This window comes from Bombus huntii, chromosome 14 (genome assembly GCF_024542735.1).
Source record: "Bombus huntii isolate Logan2020A chromosome 14, iyBomHunt1.1, whole genome shotgun sequence".
NCBI lineage: Eukaryota > Metazoa > Arthropoda > Insecta > Hymenoptera > Apidae > Bombus > Bombus huntii.
The window spans coordinates 7,872,896-7,894,734 of NC_066251.1; the positions used below are offsets into that span (position 1 = coordinate 7,872,896).

Sequence of the window (21,839 nt, forward strand, 5' to 3'; positions counted from 1 at the left end):
AATTACTTTACCACTTACTACTCACTATATCCTTCCTTACCAACAGTACTTGTTAGATACTAACCCTGATACTAGAAAACGATATAATAAAATGCAAAATTTACATGAATTTTCTGCCATAACTTACTGTCGCATAAAATTATATTTATGCATAGTAAATAATGTATAATATCAAATCACCTAAGCTTTATATATATTTTTATCTAAGTTTTCTATCTATACAGGTTTGTATTTTATCATTGTTACCAATGCAGCTGAATTTGTCAAGTTGCTGTCAGATACTAGTCTCTGTTGAAAAACATTGTAAATTTAATATTTGTAAATTTAAGTTTAATTTGATTTGTAACGATATATGTATTTAATTTAAAAATGAATTATAACAAAATATGCAGTAAATTATAAAACGACTAATTTAAAGTTGAATGAAACTTTTGTTGAAGCTATCATTGTAAAGGTACATTAGAGATTCACATCAATAACATAATTAAAGTACTTATATTTTAATGTGTAACATAATACATTATGTTTTATTATATTATGGATTAGGCTTCAAATTGTGAAGCATAATTATAATGTGTATTTAATTGTAGTAAAGTGAACAGTTTTACATAGACTGATAAAAATGACATCAATGTTTGATCAGTATGAACAAGCATCTCAAAGATCAAAACAAGTATATACACCACCAATTCGTCCAGATATAGTAAGTTTATATGTAATATAAACTTTTTAAACATATATATAACATATATATTATATATATATATACAAATACTTTTAAAATTTTCATTTAATATTTCTTTCTTTATGCTTTTAGAGTACTGCTGGATTTATCCAAATGAAATTTCTAGATGATGGCCCAATTTTTATTAAACAAAAAGTTAACTTTTTACCACCGGACAAAATTTTACATCTTGTTGTTAACAATAATATCATTGTTATTGCCATGGCTAATAATCTCCTCTTACGTATTGACATGAAACATCCAGATTCACCTGAAGGTACTTCTTCCTTAATGAATCATAATATAAAACATAAGATATACGCAACATGTTTTTTTTCCAGAGATTGATATATCTAAATATGCAATGAATATGGAAATGTCAAGAATGTTCCTTGATCCTTTAGGTAATCACTTGTTGATATCTCTAGTTCCAAAATCTCAAGATCCTCCTAACCCTCCCCCTGAATTATTTTATTTACACAGAAAAACAACAAAATTAAAACAGGTAAATACGATGAATAAATATAACTAATATAATTAATTAAATATACGTGATATAACTTATATTAATTTATAGAAATATAAATATTGTTATAAAAAAATATAGCTTTCAAGATTTGTTTATTTAAGGCAGGTAAATTCAAAGGACATGAGATTACTGCCATTGGATGGAACTTTTCAAATTCTTCCGAAACTACTACAGGTCCAATTCTCTTAGGAACTTCAAAAGGCCTCATTTTTGAAACAGAAATTGGTTTAGATGGTGATAAAATATTTAATACAAGCCTGGAACAATATTGGCGTCAGGTATAAATAAAATACATAAATGAAATTTTAATGTCATTGCCAATAAACATTATCATTTCATAATAATAAAAGTGTTACCCTTATATCATTATTCATTGTGTCCAAAGCTTCCTAACTATTTACCTCTTTATGGTGCTAAAGAGGTAGAAGGATTGGTGAGTTAGAAATTATATTTTCTGCATGTGCAAAACAACTGTATGCTAAAAACACAAAGATATTTTTGAGCTCCTGAAAATAATGTAATGGAGCATTATATTTATACAAAATTACGGTCTCTTAATCATTTTAATCTGTGCTTATTATTTCTGCTATTTTCATATCATAATCATACTTTATCATGATATACCATCGTATTGCATTATATTGATATATAATCAATATTTAATTACTTATTTTAGGTATTTGATATAGGGAAAGATAGTAAACCACCAATTACTGGTTTGGAGTTTCATAAAATACCAAATACTGACAAATATGTGATTATTGTTACTACTCTTATGCGAATTTATCAATATATTGGAGCAGTACAAAATCCAGAAGAAAAACCTTTATTACAACAAATTTTTAACAAATATTTAAATGTACAAGGTAAATTTTACTTCATTAAGTTATTTTACGATTATAATCAAACCAATATTTTTACAGAGAGCTTCAATGAAGTAATAAATAATTTGCCTTATTCTAAAATTCAATTTTATTATCCTTCACTTGGTATATTACCAAAATCGTTTGGTTGGTTAACCGAACCTGGTATATTTTATGCTCAGGTAATAATTTCATTGTTATTTACTATATTTTCTTGTAATTTTTAAATTATTCCTATTATTTTCCTGTAATTTAATATATATTTTCCTGTAAAACTTCTTTTATAACTTCCATTTATTTAGATTGATCCAAAAATAGATCCAAAAAGTGTGTTAACAAATCAACAAATGTTAATTTGTCCTGAGGCAAGTCTAATGGGGATCAATACCTCACAAACAAGTACTCCACCATTATCTTTTGTTTTAACAGAATTTCATGCCTTATTACTTTATACAGACCGTGTGAAAGGCATGTCGCTTTTGAATCAGGATTTGATATTCGAAGACATTTATAATGATGTATGTGGAGAATGAATTACGATTATAACAAGATCTGTAATTATTATGTTTGAATAGTATCATTAGGAAGAAAATTTCAATTTTTAGGCAGTGGGAGGATTACTTAATATTACTAAAGATTATGCAACACGTTCTATATGGGCTTATAGTGAAAGAGCAGTATTTAAATATAAAGTTAATAAAGAAGATAGAAATGTTTGGCAGGTAAAACTACTATATTTAGTATCAATTAATGGTATACATTAATAGATACATATATTATTTTTAAATAGATCTACGTTGATAAAGGTGAATTTGAACTTGCGAAACAATATTGTAAAGATAATCCAGCACATATAGATCAAGTGCTTGTAAAGCAAGCAGAAATGCTTTTTAAGAATAAGGAATATGAAAAAAGTGCTCTCATCTATGCAGATACTCATTCGTCATTTGAAGTAATTTCCTTAAAATTTCTACAGGAATGGCAAATAGACGCTTTAAAGACATTTCTTAAAAAGGTATTATATTTGTTACTTTAAGTTTTCTAAATTTAAATACTTGAAATAATTTAATCTTATATGTACCTAGAAACTTGAAGGATTAAAAACACAAGATAAAACGCAAATAACCATGATTGTTGTATGGGTAATTGAACTATTTATGAATCAAATGGGTGTATTACGGAGTAACAATACATCATATTTACATGATCCACAATATCTAGAATTACAAAAACAATTTGATAGCTTTCTTGCAATACCAAAAGTTGAGGTATTAATAATATCATTAACAAGTATGGTATTATCCAAAAAAGTTTGGCATAGAAAAGTTTATTTTAATTTCAGGAATGTATAAAAAGAAATCGTAGCACTATATATGATTTAATGGCAAGTCATGGTGATAAAGACAATCTTATTCGTTTAACTATAATGCATTGCAACTATGAAGAAGTGATACGTCAGCATTTATATAAAAATAATTATTTAGATGCTCTTGAAGTTCTGAAAAGCCAAAATAATAAAGAGCTATTTTATCAGTTTGCTGGTATTCTTTTACAAGAATTACCACGTCCTGCAATGACTGCTCTAATATCACAGGGATCTTTATTAAAGCCATCTAAGCTTCTACCAGCTTTAGTATCTTGTAATAGTGATGAAAAACATGTAAGATATTTATTCTTTTATTACATCTGGATTTTAGTGTTTATAACAATTAACTAATGTTTGTTATTATAGGCAAAAGAAGTAATCAGATACTTAGAATTTTGCGTTTATAAACAAAGTTGTCAAGAACAGGCAATTCACAATTTTCTATTATCTTTATATGCTCGTTATAAACGAGATGAAGTAATGCGTTATATTAGCTCGCAAGGTAATTTTTCAGACTATACTTTCATTAAAATTGTAATTTAATAATATATTTAATGGGATGTTTATAAATTTACTTTAGGTCAAGATATAAATATGGTACATTATGATGTGCATTATGCATTACGATTGTGCCAAGAGGTTGGCTTAACAGAAGCTTGTGTACAGTTGTCTGCTTTGCTTGGGTTGTGGACAACAGCAGTTGATTTAGCTTTAACAATTAATGTTGATCTTGCTAAACAAATAGCTGCTATGCCCTCCGATCATGATGATGAATTAAGGAAAAAGTTATGGTTGAAAATTGGTAATCAGAAATATAAATTTTTAATTTTATACTTTATTCCAATTCTAACATACTGTGATTCTAGCTGAACACGTAGTTCGAGAGAAAGATGACATACAGCAAGCAATGGAATTTTTGCAGCATTGCGATATAGTCAGAATAGAAGATATATTACCTTTCTTTTCAGATTTTGTTACTATAGATCACTTTAAGGATGCGATTTGCAATTCATTGCAGGTAAAATAATTTTTCAGATAGCATGTACAATAGTGTCATTACATCCATTGATGTTAGCTGACTAATAATAAGTATATTTAACAAGCTAAGAGTAGTAGAGTAGTAGAGTTTTACAAAATTTCGAGTGTCTTTCTTTCCCACTGAATGTCAATGAACTAAGTGAGACGAAATACGTAACTTGTCGCCGAAGATTTAACGTAGCTAACACGACATTACAAATATCGATCAAATAGTGTTTATTTTAATTGTATTTGACAGGAATATAACCAACATATTCAAGATTTAAAAGAAGAAATGCAAGAAGCAACAAAAGCAGCAGAACTTATTAGGAAAGATATACAAGAGTTCAGAACGAGGTAAATCGATAAATAATAATAGATTATTTAATGATGTGATATCATTATATCATTATGACATTATTACATTTTTTTAGGTGCACATTTATAAATACAAAAGATACATGTAATACTTGTGGTGTTCAATTATTACTACGACCTTTTTATGTATTTCCATGTGGACACAGATTTCATAGTGATTGCCTTGTAGCTGCATTAACACCTATGTTGTCAATGGATCAGAGAACGAAGCTAGCTGATCTTCAAAGACAACTCACTGCTCTTTCAAATAGACCTGAAGATACTAGATCAGTCAGATCTGTATCTTTATCTACAAAAGATCAAATCAAGGCTGACATTGATGACTTAATAGCATCTGAATGTTTATATTGTGGAGAACTAATGATAGAGTGAGTTATATTTTTTTAGTTTATGTCGATATATATATATGTAACTATTTTAAAAAACGGTAAACTAAAATAATGAAACTTATGTTACAGGTCTATAGATAAACCATTTATTGAAGAAGAGGACTATGAGAGAGTGATGAAAGAATGGATATGAGTTATATGAAATATTGCTGATTTTGAAAATATTTTTAAATGCATACATATGTTTTATATTACATTTATATATCAAGATGATCATTTGTGATAAATAGATTATGTATTATACTTTATTAATTGTGAAAATTATTTATTTTATAAATGCATTAAAAATTGTAATCTAAAGCTCGAATATAATCTTAAAATAATATAGATTATGTATTTCACGATTTTGTATGCATCAGCTTATATGTATACAGAAATATAAATATCTGTAATGTGTTAAACTATATTGAAAAATACTAATTTTAAATATATTCGGTATATATTATATTAGCTGTAATTTAATTCAGTTCTAAATACTTTTCTGCTTCCTTATTTCGTTTACTCACGGCTCTATTCCCGTAAATATAATACCGTAATGGTTTATTTGTCCATTCTTCTCCATAGTTATCTATTCCTATTCTACGACATTTAACAATATTGAATTTCTCTATTTCAGCATTTTCGATCCATAAACCTTTCCAAGAACACAAGGAATATTTACTATGATTTTTATGCAGCTGGAACGCCATACATAACTTTGATGGACCATTACATAATTCATGTTCCTTTAAATCTTTTAATAACTTTTTAGATGCACTCGATGATCTCTTTGAAGTTCGTTGATTAGTCATATACCCAATACCTTCTAAGGGTTCGACTGCCCTTATTAAAACAGCACACCCTTCACCTAAAATCTTACCAGGATATTTCTTTATTGAAGAATATGAAATACAAAAGATGGAAAGTGTTAAATAGTATATGCATGTTCTTCAGATTTAATATCTCTATGACTAACACTAGAACTTCCTAATACATAATATCTCCACACTTTCTCTTTATTATTGTTTGAATCATCAGAATTTGCTGCTACAATAGTAGTTGATTTTATATAAGGATCATATTCTATCCACAAATCACTACATTCATAAATCTTTTTCTGGTTGAAGATATCTTCATCAATAACAAAAGCTGTACAAATTTTGGTTGGATTGTTACAAAGTTCATACTTTTTAAAATTTTGAACATTTTTTACTATTTCCTTTTCTTTTTTATTTTCTTTTGTCTGCATATTTCTTAATAATTCCATATAATCAAGGCCAAGCATAGGTTCTACTGCTTTTATTAATACATGCGCTCCTGACTCTAAATATTTTTTTGTAAAATACTACATTCTGTATCTAATTCTTTTACTTTTAATACTTTTTTATTTTTCACTCACCTTGACTAGATATGTTGAAACAATGATACATTCCATATGTCATATATATATATATAGTACCAGGTGGCATATACATTGGTATATTACGAGGAGTAACTTTATTTTGATAAGTATGTGATGCTTTATCAATTACTCCTAAATATCCTTCTGTTTCAACAATTCTACCTTTTAAAATAGTACCATTTTCTAGGCAGCGAACTAGTATTTTCCCTGAATATATAAACATACATTAATACTGCATACTTGTAATGTATATTGTATAAGCTGAATAGTTAAGAGAACTAGATAATTTGCAATATTACCTAATAAATTTTGTGCTAATTCTTCACAAGGACAATTGAAAAATGAATATGGCAATCTATTTGAACATATTTCTTTTTCCCATGCAGTCAATGGTGGATCTTCCAATTGTTTTAATTCTTCTTTCATCATTTTAAGGTCTACCACTGCTCTAGGTTTACTTTTTGGAGGAGGTATATTTGGTTGAAGTTCTTCGTCAATCCCTTTATTCCCTAGATGTATACATCATGTAAAAGTATACATTAAATATAATATGTAGCTATTGTTTTAAAGACACCTACTATCTCTCAAACTTTTAAAGTTGAGTTTATTTGTTTGTTTCTGTTCCAGATTCTGAACATTTTCTACTGGTGGTTTCAATGTTTCTGCTGTGTTAGATAGTTCTTTATCTTTAAAATTTTTATTTTGCACCATTGAATTCTCTTCCACACCCTAATAAAAATGTTCATTTTACATATGAGAATGTTACAAAAGAAAGTTACATTATTGTTATAGAATTTATATTGTTCTTAATAAAAGCAGTTATAAATACATATAGAAGAAAAAAATCAGCAATTTGTTTAAAAAAAGTAATTATAATATTTTTTAAAAATTAAATATTAATAGTAAACCTTTGATTTGGTTTTCATTTCATCTGTGTCGATATCATCAATGTTTTTTTCTTCGACAGAATGTGTCTTTAAAGTTGATCGTGTTCTCTTCATTAGTGTAATACAAGTCGTGAAATGAACAGCTATAAAACTGTTAAACGTTTGTCGACTAATAGTCTCTACGAAAAATAACATAAATTACAACATGTTTCTTAACATTACCAGATTAGATTGGAGTTGGGGTTAGGTTTGACCGGTTGATGAAAACTGTTAAAATTTAAAATTCAAATGCAATGAAGTTTTCCCGCAAAATATAAACGTCAAATATCAATGTTGCCACTATAAAAATATAGTGAGATCATTTTTATTCGTGCTATGTATTGGGTTTATTCTTTGAAACGTGTTAAAAAAGAAGCACTACTTTTTCCTTTTGAAAAGAGGTACGATGAATTTTTTTACATTTCTGCATGAGAATATGTGCTCTTTATAACGAATTAATTAATACATACGATTGTTTAGTATTCCACGATTGACGAGGGTTTTTAGATTGGATATTACAGGCAACATCTACATTCGATTGAAGAATAATGCCAGGTACGATAAGAAATTAAAATTTACTCTTTTAATTAATTACAGGCTAATTGTACGAAGATGCTACGGATATTATTATGGATACACATTCGATTGTTTTTGATAGGAATTGTTTTTAATTCGAGTGAAATCATAGATTGCTTCTTATTTCTTTGAAGTTTACTTTTCTTGTATTTGTCGTAATAAAGTAAAATACGAGGCACCTGTGTTGAATACCTAAAATCAAACTTTTTGAATTTTCACTTCTTTATTTTCTAATCTTGTAAGAATTGATGTTTCCTCCCGGATAAAAATATTCCTTTTTATATACAACACAGTTCGATATTTCGATTAAAGTACTCACAGTCGTTAATGTATGGATAGACAACGTTCGGAAAGTTAATGCTGAAATACTGCAATATTGTTGTGCCCTAACAATCATAAGGCACAGGTGTCGCTGATACATTGACGGTAGATTGTACCACGGTATGTTGAAATAAGCAACCTGCCCAACTTCTTGATTTTCTTGGATAAGAATTTCACCGGGCCAGCACCATAAAAGTAGTTGTACCGTCACGGAAATAAAATACGATGTGCATTTCAGTATATCAGTAATTTCTGCTTCGTTATCGAGCATTGCATATCCACTCAAACAAATTTCTAGTCCGCTCGTAAGAAGTTGCATGAAAATGATGGGTGTGAGCAAATTATTCACATCATTTACCACGCTGTGTAAAAGTAGTAGTATTGTCAAAGACAAATTGGATAGGACGCGGTATGATTTAACGGTAATAAAAAATATTAATAGAAAAAAATTGATTAATAAAATTGCAAATACAACGGGATCAGAAGTAGGAAAATATTTACTGTATCATTCGTTGATGATGGCGAATGCATCTCATTAGTTCCATCTTTATCTTTCGCGTATAATTTGGGTTACAATTTATTTCAGTTCCTATATTACTAATCCAGGTATTGATTAGTTTAAATTGAGCAGACACGTGCAAAATCGTGGTCATAAATGAGGCATCCAAACCACAGATTGTAGTAGCGCAAACCATGGATGATAGAATTTGACAGATGAAAGCGATTTCGAATTTGGGAGATGCCGAAATATCTGTGCCATACCTAATAACGTGTTTAGGTATGATAAATTAATAATACTGAATTTTATGTCTGAATAAAGTAAATAAGCCATATCGATAACAAATATCTTATGATTTTAGTATTGCAGCAGATATATTTCTATTTATTTTACTTTGTGATCAACGACGAAGGAAATATAAATAGAAAAGGATGATGTTTACCAGACAACAAAGGGTAAATGTCGGCTGTTATCTGTACTGCTTGCGTTGTATTCGAACCTAAAATAATCAACAACTCCAGCAATGGAGAAAGTGATCACGTTGCACATGCACGATAAATAAAAAGCTATCGTACAAATTCGTGCCCAATAAGCGAGTCGTATATAAGGCTGCATTTCTTTCGAATCGTTAGCAGTGTCCCATAAACTTCGTATTTCATAATAAAGTCTGTATGATCTTTCTCTTCTCACTATTAGGTAGATCATTTTGAACAATAATTGTCCGATCGTGGTTAAAACGCATCCTACTCCTAATTCGAGGAGGAATTTAATTTAACACGCTGCCACAAGATATCATAGTAGTTTGTTCGAAGAAATGTGAGATATAAGTCAATTTTACTGAGGCTTACCTGCTAGGATCGTTATGTCACCCCAACTCGATGCTATCATCATAATTTCGGGCACAAAGATGCTATTGATTGCTATTAGTGCCAATATCAAGCGGATATATGCGAATATTTTGCTACACGTCGAACTTTTCTCTTCGATAGGCCACATTCCAACCATACTACAGAAGATCCTATTCGGTAGTATGTAATAATCGATCGATGTGTTAGGTAGTTCTTTCATGTTTTCCCTTGATGCGAAATTGGATGCGTGTTTACGAATGAAACCGTGTCTCGTATATCCTGACAAAGTTTTCCGGTAGAGAATTCTTTATGACAATATTATAGACCAGACGTTAAAATACAAGGTTTTATTTCCGTTTTCCCTTCGCTCGATATTCAATATTAATGTTATTCTGCAATATGTCCCCCTTTATTTTGCCCCCCTTATTTCTAATTTGTAGTTTGATGAATAGTCTATGTTGTAAGTAGAAGGGATATTATCTAAATTGATATAATGGTTTCTTATGCGACGTAATTGAATGTTCAGTCATGTTTAGTATATACAAAGTCAAAATACAGTATAGAAGGCTATTGAAAGAAACAGTATAGAAGAATTTGTCTTTGTTTCTACTTCTTTTTGATATCTTCAAAGACAGAATAAGGAACAGTTATTAGTAATAATAATATATTTAAATTATTTTAGTCTATTTTTAATTCAATTTCGCTAATAAAATGAGATATAACGTAATAAAAATAATGCAAGTGTTGTTAGAATTCACGTGTAGGAGAATCATGTTCATGATATTTGTAGTGAAAATTTCATCTAAAAGGGCGCTTGGTATCGACATTTAGAAAGCATGGATAAATTACAGGTTAATAAGTATTTCAATGAAAAAAGATAAAAATGTAACTGTGAAATTGGAAAGGATAACAATCTATGGGCAATATCCACATTTGATTATAGAATATCAGATACAGTATGTGTTAGAGATTTACACTTTCTGTTACAGACTACTTTTTGAACTGTCGTACGAGGGTACTACGCTATAGATGCACATTTGACTGTTTTTGTTGGAATTTAGTTTTGTTGCATTTGTTGTAACACAGTAAAATACGAGATAGCTGTGTTGAATACCTGAAATCAAATTTATATTTTAATCTTCATATTTTTTTTTGGTTTTGCAGAAATTGATTTTTCTTGATATTAACATAGAGTTTTATATTTTGGCCATTTCTGGCCTGTTGCATATCTCATTCTTAAAATAAGTAAATGATTACTCACTGCCGTTAATGTTTGAATAGATAACACTTTAAAAGGTAATGCTGTGATACTACAATATTGCTTTGCCCTGAGCGGGCCATAATATTGACAGCAACAGGAGGTATGTCGGTCAAAGCCTATGCAAATGTTATTGTCAATATAATAGGATCCAAAACGCAGTTAGGTTCATCTTACTCATCTCAAATGCAAGGACATGTCTCTACTTAGATTCTGCAAAGTTAGCCATTGAATTAGCGACCAAATATAAAAGTACGAGTATAAACAGCACCAATATCGAACTAAAATCACTTATCTCTTTATCTTAACGAGTCATTTTTTCAGATGTATCTCCGACAATTCCCAATTAGAATAGTCTAGTGAATGCCTCTCAGAGAAATAATATTTGAATCACTTTCGAAATATCCTTACTGCGAGCCGAACTTCACGAATCGGATTTCTCACACATTTTGAGTATCAGAAGACAATTATACGTCAACCCAGGAGACATCACAAAGATTCTATCACATACTATGGAATCCCTACAGAATATTCGCATTTACAGACAAACTGATCTCCTTCAGCTGTAACGAAGGACATATAGCCAAGCGATTCCCGAAGGGAGAGTATGCAATTGATAACATTCCAGGGTCTACCAGGACTGAAGAAAAAAATAAGACTAACGTTTCGTCACAGAATAGCAGTGTTCCCCAGCCATCCCAGATAATAGAGGAATTTTCCTTATCTCAAGTGACAAATCATACCAAACAAGAGCACAGTCTACAACTACGGAAGCTTCAATCAAATTATAAGTTCTTACGGATAACAGTGATACCGGAATAAATAACGCTCCCGTAGACAACAATGATTCAGCCATACAGAATCTAGTCATTTTCAAGGAACCTAAACCGTTTCAAAAGAAAAGAAAATATGGAAGTAACCAAAGGAAGAAAATCAGTATCTTGAAGACAGCTAAAATCACAGAAATGCTGGAACTAGTTAAAGCCCCATTTGACAGTAATCGGCACAGATATCCGCTAAATTTTACCCAACTCCTTAGTTTTCTGGGTAATTGTGTCGTGCTATAAGACCCAACAGCAGCAGCAATTGTCCTAACACACGGCATGCCACCCTTAACTCTGATGTTAAGCGAAATGTATCTTCATTTTGAGCATCGAAATATAGAAGATAGAATCCGTAGTATCTTGGAAAGCTGTAATCTATCGATTTAAATCAATAAAATGGATATTATGTCGAAGTTTTACGTAAACTTCATGTAATGTGAATAACGTAAATAATTTCGATAGAGACTGAATTGCTTGGATAAAAGAAATTCTACATTCGATTGAAAAATAATATCAGGTACGCTAAGAAATGAAAATTTACTCTTTTTGTTAATTACAAGCTAATTGTACGAAGATCCTACGCATTTATGGATGTACATCCAACTGTTTTATAAGGGAATTGTTTTTAATATGAGCAAAATCATAGATTGCCTTCCTCATCTCTTTGAAGTTTACTTTTCTTGTATTTGTCGTAATAAAGTAAAATACGAGGCAGCTGTGTTGAATACCTGAAATCAAATTTTTTAAATCTTCACTTTTCTGCCTGTTAATCTCGTAAGAATTAATTTTTGTCGACGTAAAAATATTATTTTTTAAATTCAACACAGTTCAATATTTCGATTAAATTACTCACAGCTGTCAATGTATGGATAGACAATGTTTGGAAAGTTAATGCTGAAATACTGCAATATTGTTGTGCCCTAACAATCATAAGGCAAAGATGTTGCTGATAAATTGGCGGTAAATCGTACCACGGTACATTGAGATAAACTACATGCCCTATGTCTTGACTTTCTCGAACGAGAACTTCACCAGGCCAACACCACAATAAGAGCTGTATCCCCATGGAAATGAAATAAGATATAAATTTCACTAGATCGGCTTTTGCTGTCCCGCTATCTAGCATTGCATATCCACTCAAACAAATTTCTATCCCGCTCGTAAGAATTTGCATGAAAATGATGGGTGTTAACAAATTATTCACTTCGTTCACCACACTGCATAAAAGTAGTAGTATTGTCAAAGACACAAATTGGACAGGAATCGGTATGATTTAACGGTAATAAAAAATATTAATAGAAAAAAATTGATTAATAAAATTGCAAATATAACGGGATTAGAAGTAGGAAAATATTTACTGTATCATTCGTTGATGATGGCGAATGCATCTCATTAGTTCCATCTTTATCTTTCGCGTGTAATTTGGGTTACAATTTATTTCAATTCCCATATTACTGATCCAGGTATTGATTAGTCTAAATTGAGCAGACACGTGCAAAATCGTGGTCATAAAAGAAGCATCCAAGCCAGAGATCGTAGTAGCGCAAACCATGGATGATAGAATTTGACAAATGAAAGCAATTTCGAATTTAGGAGATTCTGAAATATCTGTACCATACCTAATAATGAGATTAAGTATAATAAAAAGTAGAAATAATAAATTTTATACCTAAATAAAATAAGATAATCCTTATCGATAACAAAAATTTTATGATATAAATATTGCATAATATAATATATTTCTATTCATTTTACTTTGTGATCAACGACAAAGGAAATATAAGTAGAAAAGGATGATGTTTACCAGACAACAAAGGGTAAATGTCGGCTGTTATCTGTACTGCTTGCGTTGTATTCGAATCTAAAATAATCAACAACTCCAGCAATGGAGAAAGTGATCACATTGCACATGCAGGACGAATAAAAAACTATCGTACAAATTCGTGCCCAATAAACAAGTTCTACGTAAGACTGCATTTCCTTCGAATCGCTAGCAATGTTCCATAAACTTCGTATTTCATAGTAAAGTCTATATGATCTTTCTCTTCTCACTATTAGGTAAATCATTTTGAACAACAGTTGTCCGACCGTGGTTAAAACACATCCTACTCCTAATTCGAGGAATTTAATTTAACACGCTGCCACAAGATATCATAGTAGTTTGTTCGAAGAAATGTGAGATATAAGTCAATTTTACTGAGGCTTACCTGCTAGGATCGTTATATCACCCCAACTCGATACTATCATCATAATTTCGGGCACAAAAACGCTATTGATTGCTATTAGTGCCAATATCAAGCGGATATATGCGAATATTTTGCTACACGTCGAACTTTTCTCTTCGATAGGCCACATTCCAACCATACTACAGAAGATCCTATTCGGTAGTATGTAATAATCGATCGATGTGTTAGGTAGTTCTTTCATGTTTTCCCTTGATGCGAAATTGGATGCGTGTCTACGAATGAAACCGTGTCTCGTATGTCCTGACAAAGTTTTCCGGTAGAGAATTCTTTATGACAATATTATAGACCAGATGTTAAAATATAAGGATTTATTTCCGTTTCCCCTTCACTCGACGTATATTCAATATTAACGTTATTCTGCAATATGTCTCCCTTTATTTTGCCCCCCTTATTTCTAATTTGTAGTTTGATGAATAGTCTATATTGTAAGTAGAGGGGGCATTACCTAAATGGATATAATGGTTTCTTATGTAACATAGTTGAATCTTCAATTATGTTTAGTATATACCAAGTCGAAGTACAGTATAGAAGACTGTTGAAAGAAACAGTATAGAAGAATTTGTCTTTGTTTCTAGTTCTTTTTGATATTATCTTCAAAGAAACAATAACGAACAGTTCTTAGCAATAATAACATATTTAAATTATTTTAGTCTATTTTTAATTCAATTTCGCTAATAAAATGAGATATAACGTAATAAAAATAATGCAAGTGTTGTTAGAATTCTCGAGCAGAAGGATTATGTGAATGAGATTTTTGAAATTAGTGAAAATTTTATCCAAAAATGTGCTTGGGATCGCCAACGTTCAGGAGAAGAATATGAATGAATTAAAAGTTTATAATTATTTCAATGAAAGAAGATGGAAATGCATCTGTAAAATTCCAAAGGATAACAATCTATGAGCAATATCTACATTCGATTCTAGAATATCAGATACAATATGACTTAGAAATTTACATTTTCTTTTAGACTACTTTTTGCACTGTCGTACGAGGGTACTACGCTATAAATGAACATTTGACTGTTTTCGTTGGAATTTAGTTTTGTTGCATTTGTTGTAACACAGTAAAATACGAGATAGCTGTGTTGAATACCTGAAATCAAATTTATATTTTAATCTTCATATTTTTTTTTGGTTTTGCAGAAATTGATTTTTCTTGATATTAACATAGATTTTTATATTTTGGCTATTTCTGGCCTGTTGCATATCTCATTTTTAGAATAAGCAAATGATTACTTACAGCCGTTAATGTTTGAATAGATAACACTTTGAAAGTTAATGCTGTGATGCTGCAATATTGTTGTGCCCTAATTATCATAAGGCAAACGTGGTTTCGATAAATGGGAGGTAAATTGTACCATGGTACGCTGAAATAAACCACCTGTCCAACTTCTTGACTTTCTTGGACAAGAATTTCACCGGGCCAGCACCATAAAAGTAGTTGTACCGTCACGGAAATAAAATAAGATGTAAATTTCAGTATGTCGGTAATTTTTGTCCCGTTATCGAGCATTGCGTATCCACTTAAACAAATTTCTAGTCCGCTCGTAAGAAGTTGCATGAAAATGATGGGTGTTAACAAATTATTCACATCATTTACCACGCTGTATAAAAGTAGTAGCATCGTCAGAAGCACAAATGAAAAGAATTTAAAGAAATATATTAATCGGCGAGGAGAAAAGTTGATTAATGCAATTGCGAGAAGAAAGAGATTGGAAGTAGAAAAATGTTTACTGTATCATTCGTTGGTGATGACGAATGCATTTAAATAGGTCCTCCTCAAACTTGTCCATGTCAATAGATTTACGATTCATTTCAAATCCAATTTTATTAATCCAGGTCTTGATAAGTATAAATTGTCCAGACACGTGTAGGATCATAGTCATAAACGTGCAGTCTATGGCAGTGATTGCTGAAAGTCCAATCATAGCTGTCATGACTTGACCAACAAAAGCGATTTCGAATTTGGGAGATGCCGAGATGTCTGTGCCGTACCTAATAGTGACATTAGGTATAATAAGTTAAGAAAAACAACTGTAATTAAGTCCTTCTTTATATCTAGATTAACAATAATATTTTATTTAAATATTGTAATATCTTTTTCCGTCTTTTTTGTGGTTAACAACGAGAGAAGTTTAAGTGGAGAAGGATGATCTTTACCAGACAAGAAAAGGTAAATGTCGATTGTCGTTAGTGTTGTTGCCGTTGTATGCAAATCTAAAATAATCGGCAATCGTAGCAATCGAGAAGGTGGTTAGATTGCATAGGAAGCATGAAGAAAAAGTGATCGTAACAATCCGTGCCCGATAAGCGATTTGTTCGTAAGATTTCCTTTCGTTAGGATCATCGGTAGAATCCCATAGAATTCGTATCTCGTTGTAAAGTCTGTATATTCTTTCTCTTCTCGCTACTAAATAGATCATTTTAAAGAATAACTGCGTGGCTGACATTAAATTGCTTCCTATCCCTAATTCAAGAAGATATATTGATTGGTTACGCTGCCAGAAAATAAAATGACAAATTTGACTCAATTCTATTAAAACTTACCTATTACGGTTTCCACATCGCCCCAATAGAACGCTACGGCCATAATCTCGGGCACGAAGAAATTACTGATTGCAATTAATGATACTATTAAGCGGAAATACGCAAATATTTTACTACATGTCGAACTTCTTTCTCCGATAGGCCATATTCCAACTATGCTGCAGAAGATCTTATTCGGTAGTATGTAGTAATCGAATGTAGTAGATAGCTCTTTCATCTTCTCCCCTCATGTGAAATTGGGTGCGTGTCCGCGAGTAAAACTCTTCCTCGTATATGTCTTAACAAAGTTTTGCGGCAGGGAATTCTTTATAACGATATTATAGAGTAGATACTTAAATATACGGTTTTATTCGTTTTGCCTCTTCAATCGAAGTATTTTCAATATTGATGTCATCATTTTGTACGTATTCTTTTTTATTTCGTTTGTTTTCGATTTATCATCTGATTAATAATTGATGCTGTAAGTAGTAGGAACGAGATATAAACTGCTACAATATTCTTCTAACGTTGAAACTCTAACCATGAGTAGCATACGTCTTATAGAAATAGATTGTTAGGAGAGTCTGTATGAAGAAGTTAGTCTGTATTTGCGCGTCCTCTTGGTATCGTTATCGTAAACAATAAAGTTTTGTATTATGGAAGTATGAAAGGTACAATAGTTAAGACTCAATAATACATAACATATTTGAACAAATTTAGTTCATTTATAGGTATTGTTTATATATATATATATTGTCGAAATATATGATGAAATAATAGAATGAAAAATTACAAAGGATGAATGTGTCTTAAAATAACTATACAATAGCTTACAATTAACTTGCATTTTATAAATAGTACAAGTAGTTATAGTCTTATGATTTTTGTTCATCTTACAATGATCTATCTTTTTTAGGCAAGGTAAAGCTGTTGTGAAATTGAAAGAAGAGTTTAATGCGCTATCACTTTTTTATCGATCGTTGGATTTCTATGAGACTCTTTCCCGACGTTTCCGGGATTAAAAAATAGACATACGGCGCCGAAAATAACACACAAATACTATAAGTCCAATACACAAATTTGTCACCGACTAAATCTAGGAAAGGTTGATAAGATTTTGCACTCGCGAAAGAAAGCAAAGCGTTACTGGAGCTCACGAATAAGGAGGCCATGTTTTTCATATTTGCAGTGAACATTTCACCTAAAAGTGTGCTTGGAATCGGTTGCAATCCACAAGACATGGAGAGATTAAAAGTTAATAACGCGACTATTGGTAACCACGTCAAGCTGTTAGGATCGTATTCTAACGAAAGGAGATGAAAATGCAACCCTAAAAGTGCCAAGGACATCGATGTTCCTATACCAGACATTATCAAGAAACATTTTCTACCAAATTTGTCAACTAGAAACATAGATGCCAAGCCAGCTACGATTGTAGAGAATCCAAGGATCGTCACTACTAAGCTTGGTTTTACGGCAATTCTGCTTTTTATCAGGATTATTTCGGCGTAAGAGCTCAGTGCACTGTGTCCACTCACGTAGGAGAACACGTAGACACCAATTATGACGAGAGGTTTCTTTAAATTACCTGAAATAAAATAGAGAAAAATTCGGGATTGATCGTTTCGTTCGTTATTAGTTCCTTAAGTTGGGTACTTAAAATTTTCATTACGAAGAGAACAGAAAGGGGCACGAAGCTTACTAAAGTTGTTCGAGATTAGTTTGGAGAAAATCGTAAGAGGAAACTAAACTATCAGAAATACCATGTTTAATAGGTTTGACGAACGTATAACTTGACGATATTAATTTTCGCGGAAACAATCTCAAATATTTAATAACTATATCGGGACGAAGTGTTAGTAACGAAACACGGAATTTCTGGAACAAATTAAACTTGTTCTCTTGTAAACGATGAATTCTTCCGTCGTTAACTTTTCTGGGAATATTTGAAGTAAAAAAGAAAATCGTCGAGTACTTGGCATGAGGAACTCCTTCAACTTTAGGAAAATATTAGTTTCAGCTCCGTCGACGAATTCTTGAAGATCTCGCATCTCCGCTTTGACGTCAGATTCTCGCCTAAACCACTTCAAGGATGCCTCAGCCTTGTCGATATTTCCGTGCAGGAGGTAATGGTAGGGTGATTCGGGTATCAAACTGAAGAGGATCATGAAGAGGATACTCGGAACGAGGCTCACGTACCCGAACATCTCCATGGACAGATAAGGACCCATTGCATTACCCAAGAACATACCAACGGAAGATGCATTCACGTTCATGGATATCTGAAGACGTGACCACAGTTATAGCTTTATCGGATAAGAAATCTTATTCAAAATATTCATATAGATAAAAAGAAGGTTATTTTAAGATACTTTAAGATACTTTAGACCGCTTTAATTAATTTAATTGATATACGATATAGAAGTTTAGACAATACTCCTTGATAAAAATTATGAACAGTTGTCTCGATAACATAAAGTATTTTTCATTCATTTCGCTTGTGTATTGTAAGATATAAGAGTTAATAAGAATTTACCAGTGACCCACGAATTTTCGGATTGGCGATTTCGCTTAGATACAAGGACAATGCAGCCCACATCATTCCCGATCCGATTCCCGAGCAGAATCTAGAGATGTAGAGCCACATGACTGATGTAGCACAAATGCTGAATATCCAGCTTGCGGTCAATGGTACCCCACCAAGCAGAAGTACCTTTTTTCGTCCAATATACTCTGAAGATGATGTTGTGATATGTTAAAGCTACATTTACCTGAGAACAAGATCACCACAACTCAGTCACATATCACTCAGTCATATATATAGTGGAGATTTTTAATCGAGTTGTTTTACATCTCCTCTAAATCTTTGATTAAAGATCGGAAATGCATTTCTCAATGATTCTCTATCAACGATTCTCTATCGATATTACAATTATTCTCCTGCGTTTACTTTTTTACGTACCACAATTTCGTATCATGTTTTTCTACGAGTGCTGAGTCGTGGCTGCCTTGTTCTTATTCAATTCTCGATTAACAATGTTGATCACCATTGTTTGCCTTGCTTGGCCACTTGGACGTGTGCTGCAAGAGAGTATCGATCGGGTCAACTACTAACTACATATGTGTTTATCAAAGTTATCGGACATTTCTGGTATACTGAACAATCTAAATGAAACAAGTATTTAGTATTAAATTCGCAAGAATATATTAGACACAATTTTCAAGGTCATTTATGTCTTTGTGATGTGACTGGAGAGGATAAATTAGTAGATCTGGCCAGACGAATCTTCTTTCTGATAATGAAGAAACGATCTTACCTTGACACAGTGCACTGAGCAAAGCCCCAGCCAGGCGACCAAGATTTAAAAGGGAGGCTACCCAGGACGCTTCGGTATCTGTCAGTTTCAAAGGTGTGTTCGCTTCCGTTGATGTCAGTTGAGCCAAGTACGGCGATGCCCAACCATTCGCGAGACCACTTCCGATAACAGCTAAGCTGACTGTCACAAACGGCCATGAAACAGTTGTGTCAACGGATGCGAGAGTAATTTCATTAGCTCATTCATAGACATAGCTTATATAGGCACCTTGATGTACGGTATACGGCGTATTTTGATGTACACCAGAGATTGTATTAAATCGTCTTGATCAAATTTAATGCAAACATCGCGTTCGTGAACTTTCAGACAACGATTTTCGCTTTCTAAATGCCAGGTTCTTCTCAAGTTTAAGCATCGACTAGAAATTTATTTAGTAATACTTACGTGTACACGTGGCTAGCCATTGTGGCCAGATCGTGATTTTTTTATCCGCATCTTTCTTTGGATTTTCAATAGACATCTTGATTCTTGGTATCAGACGAGATGTGTAGGATGTAATGGTTGCGTTGCTAGGTTGGATGAAATTATCCGAACTGACTCATATAATTCATGGAACTTATAGCAGGAAGACACCAGTCGAGATCGTAAGATTTGCATCCCGATAAGATCCTTGATATATTTATGCCCCGTGTGTAAAAGTTTGATTCTTATGTATGCCACATGTGTTTGTCTTTTCAGCGTGGGCACATGAAAAAGCTCTTATCTTGGAAATTTCTGTGGTTATATTTTTCTTATCTTTGATTATACTCATCTGGTTAGAATCGGAATACGGTATGAAATTTCTGAAAAACATCAGATCACGTAAACATTCATTAGCAGTGATTGGCAGTTCTGCACCGTTATCGCAACATCACGTCACAAATAGCTAATAACAACATTAAGAACTATTGTTCCGAAATTTATTGCAGACGCATGGAAGACTGATGTGTGAAGCTGGTATCGTCGTGGATACAGTGTATAATTTGAGAACACTGTAGTACGATTACAATCATTTGATATGCAAAAATTGACGTACGGGCGCGTTTCAAGTCAGTTTATCAATTGTAGACATTATGCAAGATGTTATGAGATGTACTCTTAAGAATCAGAGAAGATAACAGTGGAAGTAACAAGAGTCTCTCCACTTCTAATTAATTTCTTTATCAAATGAGTAGAATTCTCTTATAAAAAGAATATTTATGGTAATTCTTGAGAAAACTAATTATAACACTTTTATATTAAGTTCACCTTATATATTTGTTAAATGAGATTGGTATTAAATTGGTTAAGCGAAAATTGCGATTCAACCTTGTTTCACTGCAAATTCAATGTATATACATGTAAATAATATTCATAGTCCTAATTAAATTCGATAATTAATTATATTAAATCTTTTCTTATTTGATTGATATTTAGAATATTTTATACATTTCAGAATAAAGATCGGCCAAAATGAAAAAAGGCCAGTCTCTGTCAAGCGATACAAGTATTCCAGATCCTTTAAACTCTTTTGCGAAGAATATTGAACAGAAAGTTTACATTCATGGGAACAAAAGGTAAAATGAACTCAATTTGGATAATTTTAGCGTGGACAGATAGTGGTTTAATTCCTTACAATTAATTATATTAACGTACACTGGAGGAAATGGCATATTTTATTTTCATTTTATCATAAAAAGTACAATTTAGCTGTGTATTATACTGTCACCAGTAGAGTAACGGCAAAAGAGATGTTGACAATACTGCATTCAACTAGTCAATTAGGTTGTTTACCTCTAACTACAATCTCAGGAAGATGTGACGAAATGAATA

The 21,839-nt window shown here is 31.7% G+C and overlaps 6 protein-coding genes across 14 annotated transcripts; 1 reads left to right on the plus strand and 5 right to left on the minus strand.

Moving 5' to 3' along the window:
• Positions 1–63: 63 nt before the first annotated feature.
• Positions 64–5,711, plus strand: LOC126873300 (vacuolar protein sorting-associated protein 18 homolog). 4 transcript variants are annotated; one of them, XM_050634024.1, is made up of 19 exons: positions 64–224; positions 591–703; positions 818–1,001; positions 1,066–1,229; positions 1,355–1,531; positions 1,639–1,686; positions 1,930–2,119; positions 2,177–2,298; positions 2,419–2,634; positions 2,722–2,838; positions 2,907–3,131; positions 3,202–3,384; positions 3,459–3,776; positions 3,849–3,984; positions 4,063–4,284; positions 4,349–4,500; positions 4,759–4,856; positions 4,934–5,245; positions 5,336–5,711. In XM_050634024.1, the coding sequence occupies exons 2-19, from the start codon at positions 623–625 to the stop codon at positions 5,397–5,399; spliced, it is 3,009 nt and encodes a 1,002-aa protein (XP_050489981.1). In that variant the 5' UTR covers positions 64–224; positions 591–622; the 3' UTR covers positions 5,400–5,711. The 4 variants fall into 4 exon arrangements, with proteins under 4 accessions (XP_050489981.1, XP_050489982.1, XP_050489979.1 ...); XM_050634025.1 differs by lacking the exon at positions 64–224 and adding an exon at positions 231–489; XM_050634022.1 differs by lacking the exon at positions 64–224 and adding an exon at positions 231–454.
• LOC126873308 (putative 3-methyladenine DNA glycosylase) lies at positions 5,511–8,627 on the minus strand. 6 transcript variants are annotated; one of them, XM_050634041.1, is made up of 6 exons: positions 8,044–8,158; positions 7,556–7,713; positions 7,226–7,376; positions 6,947–7,156; positions 6,645–6,854; positions 5,511–6,113 (listed from the first exon to the last, which is right to left on the minus strand). In XM_050634041.1, exons 1-6 carry the CDS (start codon positions 8,099–8,101, stop codon positions 5,725–5,727), a joined length of 1,176 nt encoding a protein of 391 aa, XP_050489998.1. In that variant the 5' UTR covers positions 8,102–8,158; the 3' UTR covers positions 5,511–5,724. The 6 variants fall into 6 exon arrangements, with proteins under 6 accessions (XP_050489998.1, XP_050489999.1, XP_050490000.1 ...); XM_050634042.1 differs by lacking the exon at positions 8,044–8,158 and adding an exon at positions 8,469–8,627 and having other exon boundaries at positions 5,977–6,568; XM_050634043.1 differs by lacking the exon at positions 8,044–8,158 and adding an exon at positions 8,342–8,454 and having other exon boundaries at positions 5,977–6,568.
• A 1,949-nt stretch (positions 8,628–10,576) lies between these two features.
• LOC126873416 (putative odorant receptor 92a) lies at positions 10,577–14,326 on the minus strand. Its single transcript, XM_050634256.1, has 5 exons — positions 14,107–14,326; positions 13,704–14,010; positions 13,258–13,518; positions 12,753–13,173; positions 10,577–12,627 (listed from the first exon to the last, which is right to left on the minus strand). The coding sequence occupies exons 1-5, from the start codon at positions 14,324–14,326 to the stop codon at positions 12,571–12,573; spliced, it is 1,266 nt and encodes a 421-aa protein (XP_050490213.1). The 3' UTR covers positions 10,577–12,570.
• LOC126873311 (putative odorant receptor 92a) lies at positions 13,877–15,773 on the minus strand. Its single transcript, XM_050634049.1, has 2 exons — positions 15,386–15,773; positions 13,877–15,238 (listed from the first exon to the last, which is right to left on the minus strand). Exons 1-2 carry the CDS (start codon positions 15,767–15,769, stop codon positions 15,182–15,184), a joined length of 441 nt encoding a protein of 146 aa, XP_050490006.1. The 5' UTR covers positions 15,770–15,773; the 3' UTR covers positions 13,877–15,181.
• A 96-nt stretch (positions 15,774–15,869) lies between these two features.
• Positions 15,870–17,264, minus strand: LOC126873310 (uncharacterized). Its single transcript, XM_050634048.1, has 3 exons — positions 16,693–17,264; positions 16,306–16,612; positions 15,870–16,140 (listed from the first exon to the last, which is right to left on the minus strand). Exons 1-3 carry the CDS (start codon positions 16,907–16,909, stop codon positions 15,876–15,878), a joined length of 789 nt encoding a protein of 262 aa, XP_050490005.1. The 5' UTR covers positions 16,910–17,264; the 3' UTR covers positions 15,870–15,875.
• Positions 17,265–17,457: 193 nt separating this feature from the next.
• LOC126873306 (facilitated trehalose transporter Tret1-like) lies at positions 17,458–21,428 on the minus strand. The gene is made up of 5 exons (XM_050634036.1): positions 20,433–21,428; positions 19,989–20,168; positions 19,208–19,404; positions 18,647–18,953; positions 17,458–18,259 (listed from the first exon to the last, which is right to left on the minus strand). The coding sequence occupies exons 1-5, from the start codon at positions 20,506–20,508 to the stop codon at positions 17,634–17,636; spliced, it is 1,386 nt and encodes a 461-aa protein (XP_050489993.1). The 5' UTR covers positions 20,509–21,428; the 3' UTR covers positions 17,458–17,633.
• Between the last annotated feature and the right edge of the window lie 411 nt (positions 21,429–21,839).